The following is a 25427-nucleotide window of genomic DNA, read 5'->3' on the forward strand; positions in this document are numbered from 1 at the left end:
GTAGGGCACGGGAGGAAGAGTGGCAACCCTCCTGGGGTGGGGAGGGTGAAGGGGGCCGATTGCCAAGGGCCCAGATGGAAACGCTGAGGGGAGAGAGAGAGAAAGAGAGAGCCAGAGGATCGGGGGTGGGGAACGAACGGGGCCAGGCCCGGCTGGCGGCCGAGCCCAGACCACCTACTCCCCTCCCTCCCTCCAGCTGTCAGCGGCCCTCATGTTCGACGCCGTCCATGTGGTGGTGAGTGCCGTGAGGGAGCTAAACCGCAGCCAGGAGATCGGCGTCAAGCCCCTGGCCTGCACTTCCTCCAACATCTGGCAGCACGGCACGAGCCTCATGAACTACCTGCGCATGGTGAGCCAGGGGCCGCCTGGGGACAGGGGGACGGGGTGCCCGGGGGTGAGGACAGGGGCCGGAACCAGGGTGGGGGTCCGCAGCCAGAAACGGGTGAGCCAATGGGGATGGTGGAGCTCGTTGTGGGCAGGGACCGTGTCTGTCCCAAGCGCTTAGTAAAGTGCTCTGCACGGTAAGCGCTCAGTAAATACGATTTAATGAATGGGTGGCGGTGGTGGTGGGGAGACTTACTCTGTCCATCCTTCTTGCATCTCTCTGGGCCCTGGGCCTTCCACTTCTCCGGACCCCTGTTTCCCGCCATCCCCTCTGCTTCTCTGTCTGTTCTCTGCGGGTGCATGTGTCTCCCTGTCTCTCTGCCTGTGTGTCTCTGCCTCTCTGCGGTCCCCTGTCCGTCTCCTCTCCGTACCCTCTCCTCCCTCCCCTCCCCGGCTAGGTAGAGTACGATGGGCTGACGGGGAGAGTGGAGTTCAACAGCAAAGGCCAGAGGACAAACTACACGTTAAGGATCTTGGAGAAGTGTCGGGAGGGGCACCGAGAGGTGAGGCCCCGTCCAGGGAGGGGAGGGGTGAGCCTGGGTGCCCACATCCAGGGGCCGTGAGACGGGACGCCTGAGTCTCGGAGGGAGTGGGGGCCGGTGTGGGAGGCGAGAACAAAAATCAGATCCGGGACAGAGATCAAGTTCCCCTCTAGACTGGAAGTTCGGTGTGGGCGGGGAATGTGTCTGTTCTGTTGTACTCTCCCAAGCGCTTAGTGAGATTCTCTGCGTGCAGTAAGAGCTCAGTAAATACGATCGGTTGGTCGAGGCCTGGGTTTGCCCCCGTTTCTGTTCTCAGATCGGGGTGTGGTACTCGAACCGAACTCTGGCCATGAACGCTACCACGCTGGACATCAACCTGTCACAGACTCTGGCCAACAAGACCCTGGTGGTCACCACCATCCTGGTGAGGAGCTGGGCGATGGGGGCTGTGGAGGGGAGGAGACCGGCTGGTGGCCGGGCCAGGAGATCTCAGCGGGGGCTGAAGAGAGGAGCAGAGATGAGAGGGGAAGGCGTGCAGCACGGGGACTTTGATGCCTCCAGACTGTAGATTGTTGCGATTGTTGTTCTTATTTTTTATGACATTTGCTAAGCGCTTACTATGCGCCAGGCACTGTACTAAGCACTGAGGTTGAAACAAGCTAATCGGGTTGGATATCGTCCCTGTCCCACATGGGGCTCACAGTCTTAATCCCCATTTTACAGATGAGGTAACTGAGGAACAGAGACGTGAAGTGATTTGCCCAAGATCACTCAGCAGAGAAGTGACGGTGCTGGGATTAGAACCCAGGTCCTTCTGACTCCAGGGCCCTTACTCTACCCTCTAGGCCACGCTGTTTCTCTGCTGATAAGCTTGTACTTTCTGTCAAGCACTGTTTTAAGCACTTGGGTAGATACAAGTTGATCAGACTGGGCACAGTCCTTGTCCCACAAGGGGTCACAAGCTAAGCAGGAGGGAGGGCGGGTATTGAATCCCCATTTTACAGTTGAGGAAACCGAGGCCCAGAGATGTTTAGTGACTTGCCCAGGGCCACGCAGCAGCTGGGATTAGAACCCAAGTCCTCCGAGTCCCAGGCCCGTGCTCTTTCCACTAGGCCCCGCTGCTGTTTGCGGGCAGGGATCGCGTCTACCTACCTTTGTTGTATCGTAGTATTCCTAGTGCTTAGTACGGTGCTCTGCACATAGTAAGCGCTCAATAAATACTGCTGATTGACTGATCCAGAGGGGAGTTCGTCTCAGAAGCAGGGAGCGGTGCTGGCAGTCTACGTCGTAGACCTCGATAAATTGATTGACGAGTGATTGATCAGTAGGCCACTGGAGGAAACTGATCCAGGCGGCCCTGAGACACTAATATGGTGAAGTGGATTGAGCCCGGGCTCGGGAGTCAGAAGGACCTGGGTTCTAATCCCAGCTCCACCACCTGTCTGCTGTGTGATCTTGGGCAAGTCACTTCACTTCTCTGTACCTCAGTTACCTGATCTGTAAAATGGGGATTGAGACTATGTGCCCCCGGTGGGACATGGACTGTGTCTGACTGGATTAGTTTATACCTACCCTAGCGCTTAGGACAATGTTTGACATGTAGTGAATGCTTAACAAATACCATCATTATTATCATTATTAGTAGTATTGTCAGCCCAGAGAGGGACAGAGGTTCTATTGATCCAGGTGAGGGGGGCTCAGGAGGAAATGAGAGAGCCTCAGAGAAAGTCACCGATCAATCAACTGGTCAATCAATCTTATTTATGGAGTGCTTACTGTGTGCAGAGGACTGGACTAAGCGCTTGGGAGAGTACCATATACCTATATAACAGACACATTCCTGCCCACAAAGAGTTTACATTCTAAAGGAAGAGACATTAATAGAAATAGAGAAGCAGCGTGGCTCAGTGGAAAGAGCACGGGCTTCAGAGTCAGAGGTCATGGGTTCAAATCCCGGCTCTGCTAATTGTCAGCTATGTGACTTCGGGCAAGTCACTTCACTTCTCTGGGCCTCAGTTCCCTCATCTGTAAAATGGGGATGAAGACCGTGAGCCCCCCGTGGGACAACCTGATCACCTTGTAACCTCCACAGCGCTTAGAACAGTGCTTTGCACATAGTAAGTGCTTAATAAATGCCATCATTATTATTATTAAATAAATAAATGACGGATCTGGACATAAGTGCTGTGGGGCTGAGGGGGGATGAATAAAGGGAGCAAGTCAGGGTGATGCAGAAGGGCGTGGAAGAAAAGGAAATGAGGGTTTAGTCAGGAAAGTATTCTTGGAGGAGATGCAATAAGACTTTAAGGGTGGGGAGAGTAATTATCTGTCAGATATGAAGAGGGAAGCGTTCCAGGCCAGAGGCAGGACGTGGGCGAGAGGTTGGGGCCGACATAGAGGAGATCGAGGTACGGTGAGTTTGGCATTAGAGGAGTGAAGTGTGCGGGCTGGGTTGTAATGGGAGAGCATCCAGGTGAGGTAGGAGGGGGGCAAGGGGATTGAGTGCTTTAAAGCCGATGGGAAGGAGTTTCTGTTTGATGCGGAGGTGGATGGGCAACCACCGGCGCTTCTTGGTGCCTCAAAGAACCAAGAGGCAGGAGGCAGTGACAGAGTAGAAGGAAAAGGAGAAGGGGGGAGGAATTGAAAATGACTTTGATTCTGGAGAACCAGTGGGTTGGGGTCACTAGATATGGCTAAGACAACAAAGTGGTTGGGAGGCGTCAGAGTTGACTGACTGAATTTGCCACGCACGTGGACACAGAACGGAATCTCTCACACTCATATCAGCGCACACTCACACAAGGACACAGATCTGACTCACCCCCCACACACAGATCAGAATCCTCTAGGCCGTCAGCTCCTTCAATCAATCGGATTTATTAAGTGCTTCCTGTGTACAGAGCACCGGAAAGGGAACGTGTCTACCAGCTTTATTACACTGTACTCCCCCATGTTCTTAGTACAGTGATCCGCACACAGTAAGGGCTCAATAAATATGACCGATCGATTGATTGATTTTTGGGGCTGAAGCTGAGCTGCAAAATTGGGTGTTCATCCCTTCTCTTTGTAAACTATTTTACGTCTGTCTCCCCTACTAGACTGTAGCTCCTTGATGGCAGGGATCGTATTTTCTTCCGTCATATTCACTTCAGCGCTTAGTACAGTACTCTGCACACAGTCGGCGCTGCGTGGCTAAGTGGAAAGAGCACGAGCTTTGGAGTCAGAGGTCGTGGTCATGGGCTCAAATCCTGGCTCCGCCAGTTGTCAGCTGTGTGACTTTGGGCAAGTCACTTAACTTCTCTGGGCCTCAGTTACCTCATCTGTAAAATGGGGATGAAGACTGTGAGCCCCCCGTGGGGCAACCTGATCACCTTGTAACTTCCCCAGTGCTTAGAACAGTGCTTTTCACATAGTAAGCACTTAGTAAACGCCATCATCATTATTATTATTATTACTATTCATTCATTCAATCGTATTTATTGACCTCTGACTCCGAAACCCGTGCTCTTTCCACTGAGCCACGCTGCTTGACTATCCCGATAAGAGATAGTCAGGTTGGACATTTTCTCTGTCCCACATAGGGCTTCCACTTTTAATCCCCATTTTACAGCTAAGGGAATTTAGGCCCAGAAAAGTGAAGTGATTTGCCCAAGGTCACCCTGCAGACAGGTGGCAGAGTCAAAATTATTATTAATAATAATAATAGCAATTGTGGTGTTTGTTAAGCGCTTACTATGTGCCAAGCATCATACTAAGAGCTGAGGTGGATACAAGCAAATCAGGTTGGACACAGTCCCTGTCTCACATAGGACTCACAGTCTCCATCCCCATTTTACAGAGGAGGGAACTGAGGCACAGAGAAGTAAAGTGACTTGCCCAAGGTCACACAGCAGACACTTGGTGAAGCTGAGATTAGAACCCATGACCTTTGGGCTCTCAGGCCTGTGGTTATCCACCACGCCACCTCATTTCAGTCACAAGGCCAATGTCCACGTGCCCTTGCGGTAGTCCAACCCTGTCCCGGAGGTGGTAGAAAGAGCCAGGTGGAGGAGATGGGGGGCACTGGAGGGGCAGGAGGGCACACCAGGCCCCAAAGAGCTGAGCGCCAAGCCTCACGTGGGTGCCAGGCCTGCTCCTCACTCCCAGCAGCCAAATGCAGAAGTGGTGGAGCTGGGATTAGAAACTGTGATTTTCTGATTCCCAGGCCCATGCTCTATCTACTAGACCACACTGCTTCTCCGTGCCCTCTCCGCCTCTCGATCTCCAGGCTCAGCTCTGCACCGTGGCTGACTCCGAGGGCCAGGAATGTGTCGGTTTATTGTTCTCTCGTCCTCTCCCAAGCGCTTAGTACAGTGCTGTGCACACAGTAAGCACTCAATAAGTAAGATTGAACGAATGACTCTGTGGTCTGTGGCCCCCGCCGTCCACCCCCCTCCCCAGGAGAACCCATACGTCATGCGGCGGCCCAACTTCCAGGCACTGTCGGGCAACGAGCGGTTCGAGGGCTTCTGCGTGGACATGCTGCGGGAGCTGGCCGAGCTGCTGCGCTTCCGCTTCCGGCTGCGGCTGGTGGAGGACGGGCTCTACGGGGCTCCCGAACCCAATGGCTCCTGGACCGGCATGGTCGGCGAGCTCATCAATCGGGTATGGGGGAAAGGGACGGGCCCCGCCTCGGCCGGGGGGAGCGGGGACCGGAGGAGAGAGGAGAAGATCGGGGCTAAGGACCGAGGAGGGATGAGAGTGGACCTGGCGTGGCAAGTGAGGGATGAGCAGGAGGGCAGGACAAGGGGATGTTCCCGGCATGCCCTGTGGTGAGGAAGTCACCAACCTGTTAGCGAGCGAAGGTGTATCTCTTCTTTCCCTCGGGGGCCAGGGATTAGCCTCGCGAGAAAGTTGCGGTGATGATCAGGGATGGTTGGCACAATCCCGACAATGGCACTGTTCTTGTATTTCCGGGAGCACAATCCCAGGACACGGAGAAGAGTATGGGACAGTACTCCAGGAACTCCAGGGGGCAGTCCCAAGTCCCAGCAGGCTGAGGGGGCACACCCTTCTCTCCTTCCCAGCATCTCCCCCCACCCTTCTCTTCTACAGACCTCCAGTCTTCCTCTTCTCCAATTCCCCTCCCTCATCCTCACTGCAACGGCCACCTATTCCTGCTTTCTTCTCCTCCTCACTTCTCCATCCTACTAATTCTTCTTCCTTTTTTTCCCACTCTCACCTCCTTCCACCTCTTTTCCCTCTCTCCAGTGTCATCCCCTCAACCTCAAGGAGCAAGCTGTGTCCCTTCAACCCCTCCTCTCCCCCACCGCTTGCCCGGTGCCTTTACCGCAGGAGAACTTTGGGGCTTTCTTCTCACTCCCTGCTCCTTCCAGGCTCCGTGGTTGGCCCCAAAGCCCCTAAGATCCCAGCCCATTTTGGTCTTACAACCACAGCCATGGCGACTGTATTAGCATTTACTGGCTCCCATAAAGATGTCCTCTCCTTCCTTCTGTTCTCCTTTGCTTCCTCCTGGGTCATTTTCTTTTTTTATGGTATTTGTTAAGCGCTACTATGTGCCAGGCACTGTTTTAAGTGCCGGGGTAGATACAAGCAATCAGGAAGGACACAAGTCCCTGTTCCACGTGGGGCTCACAGTCTTAATCCCCGTTTTGTAGATGAGGTAACTGAGGCCCTGAGAAGCCAAGTGACTTGCCCACGGTCACGCAGCAGACAGGTGGAGGAGCCAGGATTAGAACCCAGGTCCTTCTGACTTCCAGTCCTGAGCTCTATCCCCTAGGCCACGCTGCTTCTCATTTCCCGGCTGGTTTGGGATTCCATCTGGAAGTGGGAGGGGTGGGAAAGCAAACCGCCCCCACCCCCGCCCCGGTCAGCTCCTTCCTCTCCCTCTCCACATAGTGACCAGCCCGGGCTGAAATCCTGGAGCCCGATGAGGTGGGACCCCGCAGGTTCCTACAGGGTCCGGCCTGCGTCCTATTTTCCATTTTGGCCGGCACCACCTGGGGACTGACCCGGCCGGGAGAGGCAGCCAGGGTGGGGATCTCCCTTGTGCCAGGACTCCTGGCTCCTTTCCGGGCCCACCCATGGCAGCACCCATCTGGTTGGCCAATGTGCGGGCTGGCATCTAGTGGTGCCCACGAGGCGGTAGCCAGAGCCCCGAGGAGGCAACCCCACCCCAGGGGACCTGGGCCTCCTCAGCCCGAGCCCCGCCTAAAGCCAGGCTGGGGCCCGGCTACATTCATTCAATCGTATTTATTTATTTATTTGGGTATTTGTTAAGCGCTTACTATGTGCCAAGCACTGTTCTAAGCGCTGGGGAAGATACAAGGTAATCAAGTTGTCCCACATGGGGCTCACAGTCTTAATCCCCATTTTCCAGATGAGGGAACTGAGGCACAGAGAAGTTAAGTGACTTGCCCAAGGTCACACAGATGATAAGTGGCGGAGCCGGGATTTGAACCCATGACCTCTGACTCCAAAGCCCGGGCTATGTCCACTGAGCCACGCTGCTTCTCTATAGCCACGCTGCCTCTCTATAACCAAGCTGCTTCTCTATTTATTGAGTGCTTACTGCGTGCAGAGCACTGTACTACGCGCTTAGGAAGTCCAAGTCGGCAACATATAGAGATGGTCCCTACCCAACAACGGGCTCACAGTCTAGCCCCCACAGGGAGCAGCCTCTAGGGATAGAAGGGGGCGGGAGGAAACTTCCAAGTCACTCTTGGTTTATGCGGATAATCCAAGAGTCCCTTTCCCCCATCCCTGAAACGCCCGCTGCCTCCTCCGACGGCCCAGGGCAGCCATCAGACGGCCAACCGGGTGGGGTGAGGGACTCTCCCACGCCCCCCGGTCTCACCCTTGAGCCTTCTCCACACTGACACCGGGGCTCCCTTTCTTTGCGTTTTCACGTATATCCGTGTCTCCATCTTTGTGTCTCTGCCTGTGTGTGGGGAGGGTGTCCCTGTCTGTCTCTCTCTGTCTGGGCCTCTGTCTCTTTATGGGTCTCTCTGCCCCTCCGTGTGTGTGTGTGTGTGTGTGTGTGTGTGTGTGTGTGTGTGTGTGTGTGTGTGTGAATGTGCCCATGTGTGTGTGCTTGCGTGCGTGTGTCTGTCCGTGTCTGTGTGTCGCTGTCTCTCTCCCTCCGGAGCAGAAGGCAGACCTGGCCGTGGCAGCGTTCACCATCACAGCCGAGCGGGAGAAGGTCATCGATTTCTCCAAGCCCTTCATGACCCTCGGGATCAGCATTCTCTATCGGGTGCACATAGTACGCGCGGCCGTCATGGGGGGTGGACAGGGAGGCCATGGGGGCGGGGACGGAGGGGAGTGGGAGCCGGAGCCGGGCAGGCCACGCTGGGGATGGCCGGACACCTGGATCTCCTCTCGCTCTCCTCACCAGGGCCGGAAGCCGGGGTATTTCTCTTTCCTGGACCCCTTCTCCCCTGCGGTCTGGCTCTTCATGCTCCTCGCTTACCTGGCCGTCAGCTGCGTCCTTTTCCTCGCTGCCAGGTGAGGCACCGCCTCCCCCTTACTCTCCCCCTTGGCCGACACTGGGAGGGAGAGGGATGAGGAGGGACGCCAGGTGGCAGATGGGGCCGGATGCTGGTCCCCAGGGCAGTGGAGCCAAGGAAAGGTGGGCACTGGCTGGAGAGGGCAGAGATGCGGGTATAATAATAATAATAATAATGCCATTTATTAAGCGTTTACTATGTGCAAAGCACTGTTCTAAGCACTGGAGAAGTTACAAGGTGATCAGGTTGTCCCACGGGGGGGCTCACAGTCCCCATTTTACAGATGATGTAACTGAGGCACAGGGAGGTTAAGTGATTTGCCCAGAGTCACTCAGCTGACAAGTGGCGGATTCGGAATTTGAACCCATGACCTCTGACTCCAAAGCCCGTGTTCTTTCCACTGAGCCACACTGCCTCCCAGGAGCCCCACCCCTCTCTGCCTCCATCTCTCCATGTTTGCTTTGTTTGTTTCTTAAGGTATTTGTTAAGCGCTTAATATGCGTCAAACAGTTTTCCGAGCACTGGAGTAGACTCAAATCAATTATGTTGGACAAAGTCCCTGTCCCACGTGGGTCTCATAGTCTAAGTAGAACAGGGGAACTGAGGCATAGAGGGGTGAAGCGACTCGCCCAGCGTCCCTCAGCAAGCAATTCCCAAGCGCTAAGTACTGTGCCCATAGTAAGCGCTCAATAAATCCGATTGAATGAATGAAGCAATCGGCAGAGCTGGGATTAGAGCCTGGGTCTTCTGACCCCCAGGCTGGGCTTTTTCCACTAGGCCACACTACTGTGTCCGCATCTCCCGCCTCCGTCCGTCTTCCCTCTGCATCTCTCTCTCCCTCTCTTGTCTCTCTCTCCCCCCGGCCAGGCTGAGCCCCTACGAGTGGTACAACCCCCACCCCTGCCTGCGAGCTCGGCCGCACGTGCTGGAGAACCAGTACACCCTGGGCAACAGCCTGTGGTTCCCCGTGGGCGGCTTCATGCAGCAGGGCTCCGAGATCATGCCGCGGGCCTTGTCCACACGCTGCGTCAGCGGGGTCTGGTGAGCAGGGAGCCGGCCCGCGGAGGGGCAGGGTGAAGGCCGGGCATGTTGGTCCCAGGAGGGGAGGAGGAGGAGGGCAGGGTAGTGGTGGAAGCGTGGCCAGAGCCGTAAAGGCAACCAGCAAATGCTCGTCATGCCGACGCGCACACCCCAGATCCATGCACAGAACCTTCAGCGCTTAGAACAGTGCTCAATCAATCAATCAATCGTATTTATTGAGCGCTTTCTGTGTGCAGAGCACTGTACTAAGCGCTTGGGAAGTCCAAGTTGGCAACCTATAGAGACAGTCCCTACCCAACAGTGGGCTCACAGTCTAGAAGGGGGAGACAGAGAACAAAACCAAACATATAACAAAATAAAATAAATAGAATAGATAGGTACGAGTAAAATAAATAAATAAATAGAGTAATAAATATGTACAAACATATATGCACATATACAGGTGCTGTGGGGAAGGGAAGGAGGTAAGACTGGGGGGATGGAGAGGGGGACGAGGGGGAGAGTGCTCTGCACATAGTAAGCGCTTAATAAATGCCATCATTATTATTAACTAGAGGCGCAGAAGGGCTGGGGGGGCATAACAATAATAACTGTGGTATTAAGCACTTACTGTGTGCGAGGCACTGTACTAAGTGCTGGAGTAGACACAAGCAAATCGGGTTGGGCACAGTCCCTGTCCCTTGTGGGGCTCGCATTCTTGACCCCCATTCTACACGAGGCACAGAGAAGTGAATTGACTCGCCCCAAGTCACACAGCAGACACGCGGGATTAGAACCCATGACCTTTTGACTCCGAGACCCGTGCCGTACGCACTACACCGTGTTGCTGCTTTTCAGACGTCCGTGGGAGTCTGAAATAGATCTTCCTGGGATTGACTGAGGGAGGGAGGGTGTTTATCGAGGTGGCTGTAGGGGTCTGGATGGGACAGCTGGGATTCGATGAGGATGGCCTGAGCCTGTCTCTGGGGGCATTAGGGATTCTGGGAAGACTGTCTCTAGAGGGCCCATGGGAGAAACTGCAGAGATACCTACAGAGGCTGGAGGGGGAGTCCAGCTGTTTCCAATCAATCAATCAATCAATCAATCAGTCATATTTATTGAGCGCTTACTGTGTGCAGGGCACTGGACTAAGCGCTTGGGAAGTACAAGTTGGCAACATATAGAGACAGTCCCTACCCAACAGTGGGCTCACAGTCTAGAAGGAAAGTCTGTATGTTCTACAGTGGCTGATGGAGCCTCCAGGACTATGCCCACAGGGGCTGTTAACTCCAGTTTCTCCAGAGCCCTCTTTTTTATGGCATTTGATAAGCGCTTACTATGTAATAATAATATAATAATAATGGCATTTACTAAGCGCTTACAATGTGCAAAGCACTGTTCTAAGCACTGGAAAGGTAACAAGGTGATCAGGTTGTCCCATGGGAGGCTCACAGTCTTAATCCCCATTTTACAGATGAGGGAACTGAGGCCCAGAGAATAATAATAATAACAATAATGGCATTTACTAAAGCACTTACTATGTGCAAAGCACTGTTCTAAGCACTGGGGAGGTAACAAGGTGATCAGGTTGTCCCACGGGGGCTCACAGTCTTAATCCCCATTTTACAGATGAGGGAACTGAGGCCCAGAGAAGTTAAGTGACTTGCCCAAAGTCACACAGCTGACAATTGGCGGAGCTGGGATTTGAACCCATGACCTCTGACTCCAAAGTCCGTGCCCTTTCCACTGAGCCACGCTGCTTCTCTAGCCAGGGACTGTACTAAAAGCTGGGGTAAATACAAGCTAATCAGGTCAGACACGACTTCTGTCCCACATGGGGCTCACGGTCTCAGTCCCCGTTTTCCAGATGAGGTAACCGAGGCCCAGAGAAGTCAAGTGGCTTGCCCAGGTTCACGCAGCAGAGAAGTGGAGGAGCTGGGATTAGGTCCTTCTGACTCCCAAGCCCGTGCGCTATCCACTAGGCCACGCTACCCCCGCTGAGCAGGGCCGGGATGGTCGGCTCAGTCTCTGATGCAAGAGAAAAGTCTGTCTGCAGAATCTCAGCCCAACGTTCCCCGATCAATAGGGACAGATATTGGCAGTGTCAAATCCCCGCAACTGATAAATCAGGGTAGACCGACTCGATCCATCGAGTTGGGGGTCCCGGAGAAGGGATCATCATCATCATCATCAATCGTATTTATTGAGCGCTTGCTGTGTGCAGAGCACTGTACTAAGCGCTTGGGAAGTACAAGTTGGCAACATATAGAGAAGTCCCTACCCAACAGTGGGCTCACAGTCTAAAAGGGGGAGACAGAGAACAAAACCAAACATACTAACAAAATAAAATAAATAGAATAGATATGTACAAGTAAAATAAATAAATAAATAAATAGAGTAACAAATATGTACAAACATATAGGTTCTGCAGCCTTCAGGCTGGGTGGTGGGGGTGGGGCTCGGGGGGCTTCACAGTCTGGGGGGGGTCCTCACCTGGGGACTAGGGTTCAGGTGCATGTGATTGGAACATGGCCCTACCCCTGACACCCTCCTGCCTTTAGAGAAGCAGCGTGGCTCAGTGGAAAGAGCACAGGCTCTGGAGTCAGAGGTCATGGGTTCAAACCCCGGCTCCGCCACTTGTCTGCTGTGTGACCTTGGGCAAGTCACTTAACTTCTCTGTGCCTCAGTTCCCTCATCTGTAAAATGGAGATTAAGACTGTGAGCCCCATGTGGGACAACCTGATTACTTTGTATCTACCCTAGTGCTTAGAACAGTGCTTGGCACATAGTAAGCGCTTAACAAATACCACAATTATTATTATTATTATTCCCCCCAGACACACACATTCCCCCCAGATGCACACACACAGACACACACACACAGGCACACATGCTCTCTCACTCTCTTCACAGGCCAGCATTTCAAGGGACATTTCTACAGTGGCTGATGGAGCCTCCAGGACTATGCCCACAGGGCCTGTTAACTCCAGTTTCTCCAGAGCCCTCTTTTTTATGGCATTTGATAAGCACTTGCTATGTAAAATATAATAATAATGGCATTGATTAAGCGCTTACTATGTGCAAAGCACTGTTCTAAGCACTGGGGAGGTTACGAGGTGATCAGATTGTCCCACGGGGGACACATGCTCTCTCACTCTCTTCACAGGCCAGCATTTCGAGGGGCAGGTGTAATTTTTCTTGCAGAAATAATAGTAATTGTGGTATTTGTTAAGCGCTTACTACCTGCCAGGCACTGTACTAAGCGCTGGGGTGGAAACAAGCAAATCAGACTGGACACAGTCCCTGTCCCAAAGCGGGCTCACAGTCTCAATCCCCATTTTACAGATAAGGGATCATAGGCCCAGAGAAGCCAAGTGAGGTGCCCAAGGTCTCATAGCACACAAGTGGAAGAGTCAGGATTAGAACCCAGATCCTTGTGACTCCCAGGCCCGGGCTGTATTTTGGACCCAAATAATAATAATAATCATGATGGCATTTATTAAGCGCTTACTATGTGCAAAGCACTGTTCTAAGCACTGGGGAGGTTACAAGGTGATCAGGTTGTCCCACGGTGGGGCTCACAGTCTTAATTCCCATTTTACAGATGAGGGAACTGAGGCCCAGAGAAGTGAAGTGACTTGCCCAAAGTCACACAGCTGACAATTGGCGGAGCTGGGATTTGAACCCATGACCTCTGACTCCAAAGCCCGGGCTCTTTCCACTGAGCCACGCTGCTTCTCCTAATCTTCTGCAAATCTTCCCAGCACTTAACCTAAGAGGAAGGAGAACTCCAAGCACCAAAACCAGTGCTCTTGGAGTCACTACCATGAGCACCCTAATAATAGTAATGGGATCTGTTAAGTTCTTACCGTGTGTCAGGCACCGTACTAAGCACTGGGGTGGAGACACAAAAATTGGACTAGATCCAGTCCCTGTCCCATACGGGGCTCCAGTCTCAATCCCCATTTTACAGATGAGATAACTGAGGCCCAGAGAAATGAAGTGACTTCATTCACTCATTCAATCGTATTTATTGAGCGCTTACTGTGTGCAGAGCAATCAATCAATCGTATTTATTGAGCGCTTATTGTGTGCAGAGCACTGGACTAAGCGCTTGGGAAGTAAAGTCGGCAACAAATAGAGACGCTCCCTACCCAACAATGGGCTCACAGTCTAGAAGGGGGAGGCAGACAACAAAACAAAACATGTAGACAGGTGTCAAAATCGTCAGAACAAGTAGAATTAATGCTATATGCACATCATTAACAAAATAAATAGAATAGTAAATATGTACAAGTAAAATAGAGTAATAGCACACCATTAACAAAATAAATAGAATAGTAAATATATACAAGTAAAATAAATAGAGTAATAAGTCTGTACAAATATAGACAAGTGCTGTGGGGAGGGGAAGAGGGTAGGACAGGGGGATGGGGAGGAGAAGAGGAAAACGGGGGCTCAGTCTGGGAAGGCCTTCTGGAGGAGGTGAGCTCTCAGTAGGGCTTTGAAGGGAGGAAGAGAGCTAGGCAAGGTCACACAGCAGAAAAGTGGCAGAGCCAAGATTAGAATCCGTGACCTTCTGACTCTCAGGCCCACGGTCTGTCCACTACATCATGCTGCTTCCCCTGCTCCCCTGGTCCCCCCACAGCTGCAGGCCCACAGAAGGAATATCCCTTCACCCCTTCCCACCCCCTTCCCATCCTTCAACCACAGAGGGCTTCATGCCAGTCCCCAGGAGGCAGGCCAGCTGGCCAGAGGAAGGCTGGGCGGGGCCCAGAGCTGTTAACCGTCAGGCAGACTTCTGGGCCAATCAGGAGGCCCACATGGAATAATAATAATAATAACGATGGCATTTATTAAGCACTTACTATGTGCAAAGCACTGTTCTAAGCACTGGGGAGGTTATAAGGTGATCAGGTTGTCCCACGGGGGGTTCACAGTCTTAATCCCCATTTTACAGATGAGGGAACTGAGGCCCAGAGAAGTGAAGTGACTTGCCCAAAGTCACCCAGCTGACAAGTGGCGGAGCCGGGATTTGAACCCATGACCTCTGACTCCAAAGCCCGGGCTCTTTCCACTGAGCCACGCACTTTGCCTACACAGTAATAATAATAATAATAATAATAATAATAACGGTATTTGTTAAGCGCTTACTATGTGCCGAGCACTGTACTAAGCGCTGGGATGGGTACAAGCAAATCGGGTTGGACACAGTCCCCTGGCCCACGTGGGGCTCACGATCTCAATCCCCGTTTTACAGATGAGGCAACTGAGGCACAGAGAAGTTAAGTGACTTGCCCAAGTGTTGGAACCAGGATTAGAGCCCATGACCTTCTGACTCCAGGCCCGTGCTCTATGCCACGCTGTCTCTCCAAAGTGTAGCATGCGGGCATCGATCCCGCTACCTCTCACAGGCTAAGAGAGCGCTCTACCCTAACATGTCCGGGTGACACGTGGGCCGAGTTCTTGCATCTGGCTCCCCTGACCTGGACAGGGAAAGAGACAGCAGTTAGCCCCAGGAGAAGCCACATAATAATAATAATAATAATTTTGGTATTTGTTAAGCGCTTTCTATGTGCCAAGCACTGTTCTAAGCGCTGGGGGAGTTACAAGGTAATCAGGTTGTACCACATGGGGCTCCCAGTCTTTATCCCCAATTTACAGATGAGGTAACTGAGGCACAGAGAAGTTAAGTGACTTGTCCAAGGTCACACAGCTGACAATTGGCGGAGCCGGAATTAGAACCCATGACCTCTGACTCCCAAGCCCGGGCTCTTTCCACTGAGCCACGCTGCTTCACATGGAATCTAGGCAGGGCTTAGGGCCTTTCCATTTGCCCTGACCAGACAGGGCCCTCGGTCATCTGGTCCCTGTGGGAGACGCACACGCCCGAGACCCAAAGGACGCGGGCCGACAGTCCGACAGCCTCACCTTCGCATCCCCGCCAGGGCTCCTGGGTCCCTGGGCTCTAAAGCCACCTGATACCACCCTCGCCCCCGACCCTCTCTTTCCGGGCCGGATTTCCGGAGCTGGAGGGAAGCGTTCGGGATTCCTGCAGGGGGAGGGGGCTGGAGATCTGGGCAGAGTGGGTTTGGTCCTGGGGAAGAACGGGGGTCGGGGAGAGGGAGCCGCCTCCTGTCTGTGCTGTAATACCCGCCCCCTCCCCGCCCCCCCTCCCAAGGTGGGCCTTCACCCTAATCATCATCTCCTCGTACACGGCCAACCTGGCCGCCTTCTTGACGGTGCAGCGCATGGAGGTGCCCGTAGAGTCGGCCGACGACCTGGCTGACCAGACCAACATAGAGTACGGGACCATCCACGCCGGCTCCACCATGACCTTCTTCCAGGTACGGCCCTCTCCCTACCTCACCTCAGTCACTCGTTCATTTGTATTTACTGAGCGCTTACTATAATGGTCATTCGTTCATTCATCCAACCGCATTTATTGGGCATTTACTGCGTGCAGAGCACTGTATTAAGCGCTTGGGAGAGTACAGTATAACAACAGACTAAATCCCTGCCACATCGAGCTTAGTGGAGAGGGGGAGACTAATTAGTATTAAATCAATTACAGATACGTACGTTAAGTGCTGTGGGGCTGGGAAGGGGAGATGAATGTCTGTATTGACCCCCATTAGACACAACTCCTTAGCAACCTTTCCCAATCCCCATCCATCTATCGGATCAGACCCCCGAGCCTGGTGGGTGCTTAGGACCACCAAATCCACAGAACAAGGGACAAGATGAATGAAAACAAACCAGTGACCACCCCGATCACCCCGCCTGGTTGGTGCTTAGGACCACCAAATCCACAGAACAAGGGACAAGATGAATGAAGACAAATAAGTGACTACCCTGAACACCCCACACCAATCTGATCCTTCACTACCAGCTTTTCAGCCCCCACCCCCGTACTAGGGTCAATCCCTGTTTCCACATTTCCCCACCCCACACCAGAAACCAACCGAATGCCAATCCCAAGACCTTAATTAGGCTACCCGTTAAGCACTTGTTACGTGCCAAGCCCTCTTCTAAGCACTGGGGTAGATACAAGGTAATCAGGTTTGACACAGTCCCTGTCCCACACGGGGCTCACAGCCTTAATCCCCATTTTACGGATGAGGGAACTGAGGCCCAGGGAAGTGAAGGGACTTGCCCGAGGTCACACGGCAGACATGTGGTGGAGCCGGGATTAGATCCCGCATCCTTCTGACTCCCAGTCCTGGGCTCGATCCACTAAAGCCAGGTTGCTTCTCCACACTGCTTACCATGTGCAGAACGTTGTACTAAGCACTTGGGAGAATACAGTGTAACAATCTACCAGATACATTCCCTGCCCACAATGAGCTCACCATCTAGAGGGGGAGACAGCTATTAATAGAAATCAATAAATGACAGAGATGGACATAAGTGCTGTGGGGCTGGGAGGGGGGATGAATAAAGGGAGCAAGTCAGGATGACGCAGAAGGGCGTGAGAGGAGAGAAAATGAGGCAAGGCGTAATGGAGAGAGCACCGACTTGGGAGTAGGAAGGTCATGGTTTCTAATCCCGGTTCCATCGCTTGTCTGCTGGGTGATCTTGGGCATGTCACTTACTTTACTTCTCTGTGCCTCAGTTACCTCATCTGTAAAATGGTGATTGAGACTGTGAGCCCCAGGTGGAACAGGGACTGTGTTGTCCAACCCGATTTGCTTGTATCCACCCCAGCACTTAGTACACCACGTGGCACATAGTAAGCACTTAACAAATATCACTATTATTATTATTATCAAAGGAGGGCTTAGTTAGGGAAGGCTTCTGGAAGGAGATGGCTTTGAAGGAGGGTAGCCCGTACCCTTGGTATTCTCAGGGCTTGACCCAGGGCAGGAGGTAGTGCCCGCCTTCTGGGCAGAGGCACGGCCCACACGGAGCCTCCTCTTGCTCGTGCCCTGCTGGCCAGCCTCTGTGCATGTTCAGGAGGAGGCCCAATGGGCCAGCAGTGCTGACAGTTGTAGTTCGAACCTCAGGTGTCCCTCCTGGGGGGTCTGAAGAAGCCACTGTGCCTGCCAGTCCCTTGTCCAGGCCACCACCCAAGCCCCCCAGAGGCCCAACCCTTCAGGGCCAGACCCCCAAACTCAGCTGACTCAGGCCCAGACCCTCAGGCCCAGGCGGGCTCCCCACCTGAGGACCCTGCCCATCTTCGCCACCACCCCCCATCCCAGGTGGCAGTCTCCACCACCTAGCCCCAGGCGGTGGCTGCCAGTCTACCCTCCCTGTGGTCCCCAGAACTCACGGTACCAGACGTACCAGCGCATGTGGAACTACATGCAGTCGAAGCAGCCGAGCGTGTTTGTGAAGAGCACAGAGGAGGGCATCGCCCGGGTCCTCAACTCCCGCTATGCCTTCCTCCTCGAATCCACCATGAACGAGTACCACCGGCGCCTCAACTGTAACCTCACCCAGATCGGGGGCCTGCTGGACACAAAGGGCTACGGCATTGGCATGCCCCTGGGTACGGCAGGGGCGGGGGGCTGGGGAGGGCAACCCGAGGGCCTAGAATCAGGAAGGAAAGCTGGGGACCATGCGAGTGACAAAGATGATCCCCAGGAAGACAACCATCTCTCTCTTTCTCCCAGCATCCTCTGCTGACCCTGTGGAAGGCACAGCAGTGACGTCGATTATGGCCTTAGGATCTGGGCAAAGAGGGAGGCAGCTTGTGGGGTGGGTGAAGGGAGATGAAACGAGGTCAGGAAAGGAATGGAGAGCCACGAACTGATGATAATGATGATGGCCATAGTAATGGTATTTGTTAAGAACTAGGGAGGACAAGGGGGAAGTGTCAGGGCAGAAGGGGGTACTGGAGGAAAGAGAGGGGGATTGAGGGAAAGGGGGATGGAAAGAGGAACAGGAAGAGGAGAAGGAAGTAAAGGGAGAGGAGCGGTAGAGGAAGGATGGAGATGAGAGAGAGGAGGAAGAAGTGGCCAGGGAGTCAAGGGGGAATGGAGAAGTGGCCGTCGGAGCCGGCTCCTGCTCACCCTTTCCGCTTCCCACCCGCCACCGTCAGGCTCCCCGTTCCGGGACGAGATCACACTGGCCATTCTGCAACTGCAGGAGAATAACCGCCTGGAGATCCTGAAACGCAAATGGTGGGAGGGGGGGCGGTGCCCCAAGGAAGAGGACCATCGGGCCAAAGGTGAGCAGCCGAGAGAGGAGGCCCCGGCCGTGGCCCTGACCTCACCGCTCCAAGCACCCAGCCCCTCCCACGCTCACTCTAATGTGCCTTGTTCCTCTCCTCAAGAACCGCCGGCCCTTGCTGCGCTCTGCCCCAGTGACCCTCATACTAGGCCCTCCTCCTCCCACTGACCCTCAGGCCAAGCTGGCTACCTCCCCCAGTGACCCTCAGCCCAAGCTGGCTACCTCCCCCCAGTGAACCTGAGTCCAGGCTGGCTACCTGCCCCCCCCCCCCCCAGTGACCCTCACACCAGCCTGGCTACCTTCCCCCAGTGATCCTCAGCCCGGGCCGATAACTTCTCCCCAGTGACACTCCACCCAGCCCGGCTCCCGCCACCCCCTCCGCATGCCCCCAGGGTACCCTCAGCCTGTCACGTGCCCTCTCCCCCTTCCCCGATCAGGGCTAGGCATGGAGAACATTGGGGGCATTTTCGTGGTTCTCATCTGCGGCCTCATCATCGCCGTCTTCGTGGCCGTCATGGAGTTCGTGTGGTCCACGCGGCGGTCGGCGGAGTCGGAGGAGGTGAGAAGGGCTGGGGGACGGATGTCAAAGCTTGGGGTTCGGGGGGCGGTGGGGAGGGGGCGATGTGAGTCCCGTGGCGGGGGCGCCCACTGAAGGGCCCCGGCCCGGGGGGTCCCAGGTGTCCGTGTGCCAGGAGATGCTGCAGGAGCTGCGCCAGGCCGTGTCCTGCAGGAAGATGTCACGGTCCCGCCGCCGCCGCCGGCCTGGGGGCCCTGTCCGCCACTCCGGCCTCACCCTCCGGGCTGTCCGAGAGCTGCGGCTTAGCAACGGCAAGCTCTACTCGGCTGCCACCTGCGGGGACCCCGGAGGGTCCGGGCCCCAGCGCCTGCTTGACGACCCAGGTCCCCCGGCGGCCCCGCGGCCTAGCGGCTGCACGCACATCCGTATCTGCCAGGAGTGCCGGCGCATCCAGACTCTGCGCGGGCCCGGCGGGGGCACCCGGGGCCTACCGCCCCCGGTCCCGCCCGACGCCACCAGCCCCCCGCGCCCGCGCCCGCCCGCTCCCCCGCCCCCCCGGGACCTGCCGGACCAGGACTGACCCGCCCCGACCACCCCCCTCCCGCCGGGAGACGAGCAGCAGTGGGGGCCAGGGACCCGGGCGGCCCTGGAGAGAGGAGGCCCGGGTCGGGCCAGAGGACCAAGGTGTTTGGATGCCCTCCACCGGGCAAGAGGGGGGGCCCTGACGGGACAGGCCCGGGGAGACAAAGCGGGACCACCCCCCAACCCGGGATCCCCCCCGGGACCCGTCTCCGGCCTAGGCCCGGACCAAACCTCGACTCCTTGTGAGTGTCGCCGGGCCGACGGCGGCCAGGACGGGGGACTTAGGGACCAAGCGGCGAACCTGGTGCTGGGGCGGGGGGTGGCGGGGGCCGGGACCGTGGAAACTCGGGGGGCTGGGGCCCAGCTGAAGGGACCACCCCCAAACCCTCCGGACTTCAGCCCCCAGGGTGGGGGGCGGCCAGGCTCTCCCCTCCGCCCCCACCTCTCTCTTTCTCTATTTTTGGGGGACAAAACCCCAGATTTATATGACACCCCCCCCGGAGGGGGCGGGGGGGGACGGTCCCCCAACCCCCTCCTCCCAACCCACTCCCCAAGCCCCTTTGGAATAAAAAACAAACAAACAAACAAACAAAACCTAATGCCTTGGGAGTTTGGGTCTCGTTTCCTGGAGAGAGAGAGAGCCATCCAGGGTGTGGAGGGTGAAAGGTCATTCCAGGCCCCCCACTTCTACCCCAATCTCCCCACTGGTGGGTAGCGAAACAGAAGGTGAAGTGTAGGAGGGGGAGAAGCAGTTTGGCCTCATGGATAGAGCCCGAGCCTGGGAGTCGGAAGGACCTGGGTTCTAATCTTGTCTGCTGTGTGACCCTGAGCGAGTCACTTCACTTCTCTGGGCCTCAGTTCCCTCAACTGTGAAACAGGGATTAAAACTGTGAGCCCCGTTTGGGGCAGGGACCGTGTACAACCTGATTAGCTCGTAACTACCCCAGTGCTTAGCACGGGGCCTGGAAGCAGTCAGCGCTTAATAAATAGCATTTTTTAAAAAATGGGGAGCGGGAAGAGCTGAAGGGCAGGGCCCCTTGAATTTTAGGCGGGATAGGATGGTTGGGTCCCGGGGCTGGGGGAACATAAGGGCCGGGACCTTAGAGGTCCGGGTAGAGAAGCAGAGTGGCTCCGTGGAAAGAGCCCGGGCTTGGGAGTCAGAGGACATGGGTTCTAATCCTGGCTCCGCCACTTGTCTGCTGTGTGACCTTGGGCAAGCCACTTCACTTCTCTGGGCCTCAGTTGCCTCATCTGTAAAATGGGGATGAAGACTGAGCCCCACGTGGGACAACCTGATCATTCATTCATTCATTCAATCGTATTTATTGAGCGCTTACTGTGTGCAGAGCACTGTACTAAGCGCTTGGGAAGTACAAATTGGATTACCTTGTACTCAGTACTTAAAACAGTGCTTGGCGCCTAATAGGCACTTAACAAATGCCATAATCATCATCAAAAGGAAGTGGGAGCGGTACTCCAGGAGGGGATGGGGAGATGGAGATACCCGGGAGCTGGGAGGTTTTCTCTTCGAGACTGGGGTGACACGGGATTAATAATAATAATAATAATAATAATGGCATTAATTAAGCACTTACTATGTGCCAAGCACGGTTCTAAGCGCTAAGGAGGTTAAGACGGTGAGCCGCACATGGGGTAACGTGATCACCTAGTATCCTTTTCCAACGCTTAGAACAGTGCTTGGCACACAGTAAGCGCTTAACAAATGCTATTATTATTATTATTATTACTATTATTATGAGATGGAGGTTTTCTCCTTGAGACTGGGGTTACACGGGATTAATAATAATAATAATGGAATTTATTAAGCACTTACTATGTGCCAAGCACAGTTCTAAGCGCTGAGGAGGTTAAGACTGTGAGCCCCACATGGGGCATCGTGATCACCTTGTATCCTTTCCCAGCGCTTAGAACAGTGCTTGGCATATAGTAAGCGCTTAACAAATGCTATTATTATGATTATTACTATTATTATTATTATGAGACCGAGGTTTTCTCTTTGAGACTGGGGGTGGCATGAGACGCGAGCGAGGTGAGGATCCAGCAGAGGGCGGTAGGGAGCCAGGATCAGGCGACCAGTTCTCCCACTTGGGGCTCCTACAAACGCGGGAAACTCTGGGAATCAATCAATCAATCAATCAATCAATCAATCGTATTTATTGAGCGCTTACTGTGTGCAGAGCACTGTCCTAAGCGCTTGGGAAGTACAAGTTGGCAACACATAGAGACAGTCCCTACCCCCACAATCCACCTGTCCTATTGGTTGAGCGCTTACCATGTAATAATAATGATGGCATTTATTAAGCGCTTACTGTGCAGAACACTGGACTAAGAGCTTGGGAGAGGACCATAACACAGAGTCTTTTAATGGTACTAGTTGTGGGTCTTTTTTTGTAACGGTACTTGTTAAGCGCTTACTATGTGCCAAGCACTGTGTTAAGAACTTGTTCATTCATTCATTCAATCATATTTATTGAGCACTTACTGTGTGCAGAGCACTGTCCTAAGCGCTTGGGAAGTACAAGTTGGCAACACATAGAGACAGTCCCTACCCCCACAATCCACCTGTCCTATTGGTTGAGCGCTTACCGTGTAACAATAATGATGGCCTTTATTAAGCGCTTACTGTGCAGAACACTGGACTAAGCGCTTGGGAGAGGACCATACCACAGAGTCTTTTAATGGTACTAGCTGTGGGTCTTTTTTGTAACGGTACTTGTTAAGCGCTTACTATGTGCCAAGCACTGTGTTAAGAACTGGTTCATTCATTCATTCATTCAATCAATCGTATTTATTGAGTGCTTACTGTGTGCAGAGCACTGGACTAAGAGCTTGGGAAGTACAAGCTGGCAACATATAGAGACGGTCCCTACCCAACAGTCGGCTCACAGTCTAGAAGGGGGAGACAGAGAACAAAACAAAACATATTAACAGAATAAAATAAATAGAATAAATCTGTACAAGAAAAATAAATAAATAAATAAATAGAGTAATAAATCCGTACGAACATATATACGTATATACAGGTGCTGTGGAGAAGGGAAGGAGGTAAGGCGGGGGGGATGGAGAGGGGGAGGAGGGGGAGAGGAAGGAGAGGGCTCAGTCTGCCCCCTCAGTTATGCGTCAAACGCTTTCTAAACGCCAGGGAAGGGGCTAGTTAATCAGTACCACATGGGGATCGAAGTCTAAGTAGGAGGGAGGAAGGTATTTAATCCCCATTTTACCGTCGAGGGAACTGAGGTACAGAGAAATGAAGCCACTTGCCCAAGGTCGCACAGCAAGCAATCGAGAGAAGCAGCGCGGCCCAGTGGAAAGAGCACGGGTTTTAGAGTCAGAGGTCGTGGGTTCAAATCCCGGCTCTGCCAATTCATTCATTCATTCATTCAATCGTATTTATTGAGCGCTTACTGTGTGCAGAGCACTGTACTAAGCGCTTGGGAAGTACAAGTTGGCAACATACAGAGACGGTCCCTACCCAACAGCGGGCTCAGCTGTGTGACTTTGGGCATGTCACTTAACTTCTCTGTGCCTCCGTGACCTCATCTGTAAAATGGGGATGAAGGCTGTGAGCCCCCCGTGGGACAACCTGACCACCTTGTAACCTCCCCAGCGCTTAGAACAGTACTTTGCACATAGTAAGTGCTTAATAAATGCCATTATTATTATTAATCGGCAGAACTGGGATTAAAATCGGACTCCCAGGCCAGTGCTGTTTCATTCACTCGTTCATTCAATCGTCTTTATTGAGCACTTACTGTGTGCAGAGCACTGTACTAAGCTCTTGGGAAATACAATTTGGCAATAGAGACAATCCCTACCCAACAACGGGCTTACAGTCTAGAAGGGGGAAGACAGACAACAAAACAAAACAAGTAGACAGGCATCAATAGCGTCAATATAAATAAATAGAATTACAGATATATGCACATCATTAATAAAATAAATAGAATAATAAATATGTACATATATACGCAAGTACTGTGGGGTAGGGAGGGGGTAGAGGAGAGGGAGGGAGTCAGGGAGGTGTGGAGGGGAGGAGGAGCAGAGGAAAGGGGGGCTCAGTCTGGGAAGGCCTCCTGGAAGAGGCGAGCTTTCAGTAGGGCTTTGAAGGGGGGAAATGTGCTAGTTTGGCGGATATGAGGAGGGAGGGCATTCCATTCCACTAGGCCACACTGCTTTTCCACATGTTTTCACCTGTAAACATGTTCCCTGCCCACAATGAGCTCAGAAGCAATCTATTCAATTCATCAAACAGCCGATGCATCCATCAGTTGTATTTACTGAGAGCCTACTGTATGCAGAGCACTGTACTAAGCGCTTGGGAGAGTCCAATACAACAGAGCTGGTAGACATGTTCCCTGCCCTCAAGGAGCTTCCAATCTAGAGGACGAACAGACTTGGGGACCTTGAGGTCCAGGGAGAGAGCCAGGAGAAGAAGCGTGGCTCAGTGGAAAGAGCCCGGGCTTTGGAGTCAGAGGTCAGGGGTTCGAATCCCTGCTCCACCACAAGTCTGCCGTGTGACCTTGGGCAAGTCACTTAACTTCTCTGAGCCTCAGTTACCTCATCTGTAAAAATGGGGATTAAGACTGTGAGCCCCACCTGGGACAACTTGATCACATTGTATCCCCCCCAGTGCTTAGAACAGTGCTTTGCACATAGTAAGCCCTTAACAAATGCCATCATTATTATTTTTAGACTGTGAGCCCACTGTTGGGTAGGGACTGTCTCTATATGTTGCCAACTTGTACTTCCCAAGCGCTTAGTACAGGGCTCTGCACACAGTAAGCGCTCAATAAATACGATTGATGATGATGAGAAGAGCCAGGGGCTTGGGTGGGAAGCGGAACCAGAAATATGTGACAGTTATCCCAGCCCCAGAGGGCTCATGGCTCATATTCCAACTGGCCCCTCGGCTACCCATCTCCCCCACCCCAGGCCCCCAGACAACTGATGAGGGACCCCTCCCGTGACGGGGAAACTGACGCAGGAGGGAGAGAAGAGAGAGTGTGGGGCTGAGAGACCAGGCATTTGGGTCCAGGGAGGAGAGCGTGGGACAGTAGAGAAGTAGTGTGGCCTAATGGATAGAGCACGGGCTTGGGAGTCAGAGGACCGGGGTTCTAATTCCAACTCTGCCACTTATCTGCTGTGTGACCTTGAGACAATCACTTAACTTCTCTCTGCCCTAATTCCCTCCTATGCAAAATGGGGATCCAATACCTGTTCTCCCTCCTACTTAGACTGTGAGCCCCATGTGGGACCTGATTGTCTTGTATCTACCCCAGTGCTTAGTACAGTGCTTGGCACATAGTAAGCATTTAACACATGCCATTAGTAGTAGTAAATAAATAAATATGGTAGTTTTTAAGGGCTTACTATGTGCCAAGCACTGTTCTAAGCACTGGGGTAGGTAGCACCTGTATATATGTACGTATTTATTACTCTATTTTATTTGTACATATTTATTCTATTTATTTTATTTTGTTAATATGTTTTGTTTTGTTCGCTTAGTACAGTGCTCTGCACACAGTAAGTGCTCAGTAAATAGGATTGAATGAACGAATGAAGTTCCTCTCCCACAGGACAGGAGGGAGTAGGATTTAATCCCCATTTTACAGATGAAAAAACTGAGGCCCAGAGAAGCGAAGTGACTTGCCCAAAGTCACACAGCAGGCAAGTGGCAGAGCCGGGATTAGAACCCAGATCCTCTTTCTCTCAGGTCCATGCTCTTGCCACTAGGCCACG

General features: G+C 53.3%; 1 protein-coding gene across 2 annotated transcripts in view; it reads left to right on the forward strand.

Annotated features, from left to right (window-relative positions):
* GRIK5 (glutamate ionotropic receptor kainate type subunit 5) overlaps positions 1–19665 on the forward strand; it is a 36599-nt gene extending 16934 nt beyond the window's left edge. For both annotated transcript variants that reach the window (XM_038767060.1, XM_038767061.1), the window contains exons 9-20: positions 197–349; positions 783–887; positions 1183–1290; positions 5307–5510; positions 8017–8130; positions 8263–8372; positions 9242–9415; positions 15576–15741; positions 17660–17885; positions 18438–18566; positions 19006–19127; positions 19246–19665. In XM_038767060.1, the coding sequence (XP_038622988.1) occupies positions 197–349; positions 783–887; positions 1183–1290; positions 5307–5510; positions 8017–8130; positions 8263–8372; positions 9242–9415; positions 15576–15741; positions 17660–17885; positions 18438–18566; positions 19006–19127; positions 19246–19665 (2031 nt within the window). The remainder of the gene's footprint in view (positions 1–196; positions 350–782; positions 888–1182; positions 1291–5306; positions 5511–8016; positions 8131–8262; positions 8373–9241; positions 9416–15575; positions 15742–17659; positions 17886–18437; positions 18567–19005; positions 19128–19245) is intronic.
* Positions 19666–25427: the final 5762 nt, after the last annotated feature.

The sequence above is a fragment of the Tachyglossus aculeatus genome, chromosome 26, assembly GCF_015852505.1.
Source record: "Tachyglossus aculeatus isolate mTacAcu1 chromosome 26, mTacAcu1.pri, whole genome shotgun sequence".
Classification (NCBI taxonomy): Eukaryota; Metazoa; Chordata; class Mammalia; order Monotremata; family Tachyglossidae; genus Tachyglossus; species Tachyglossus aculeatus.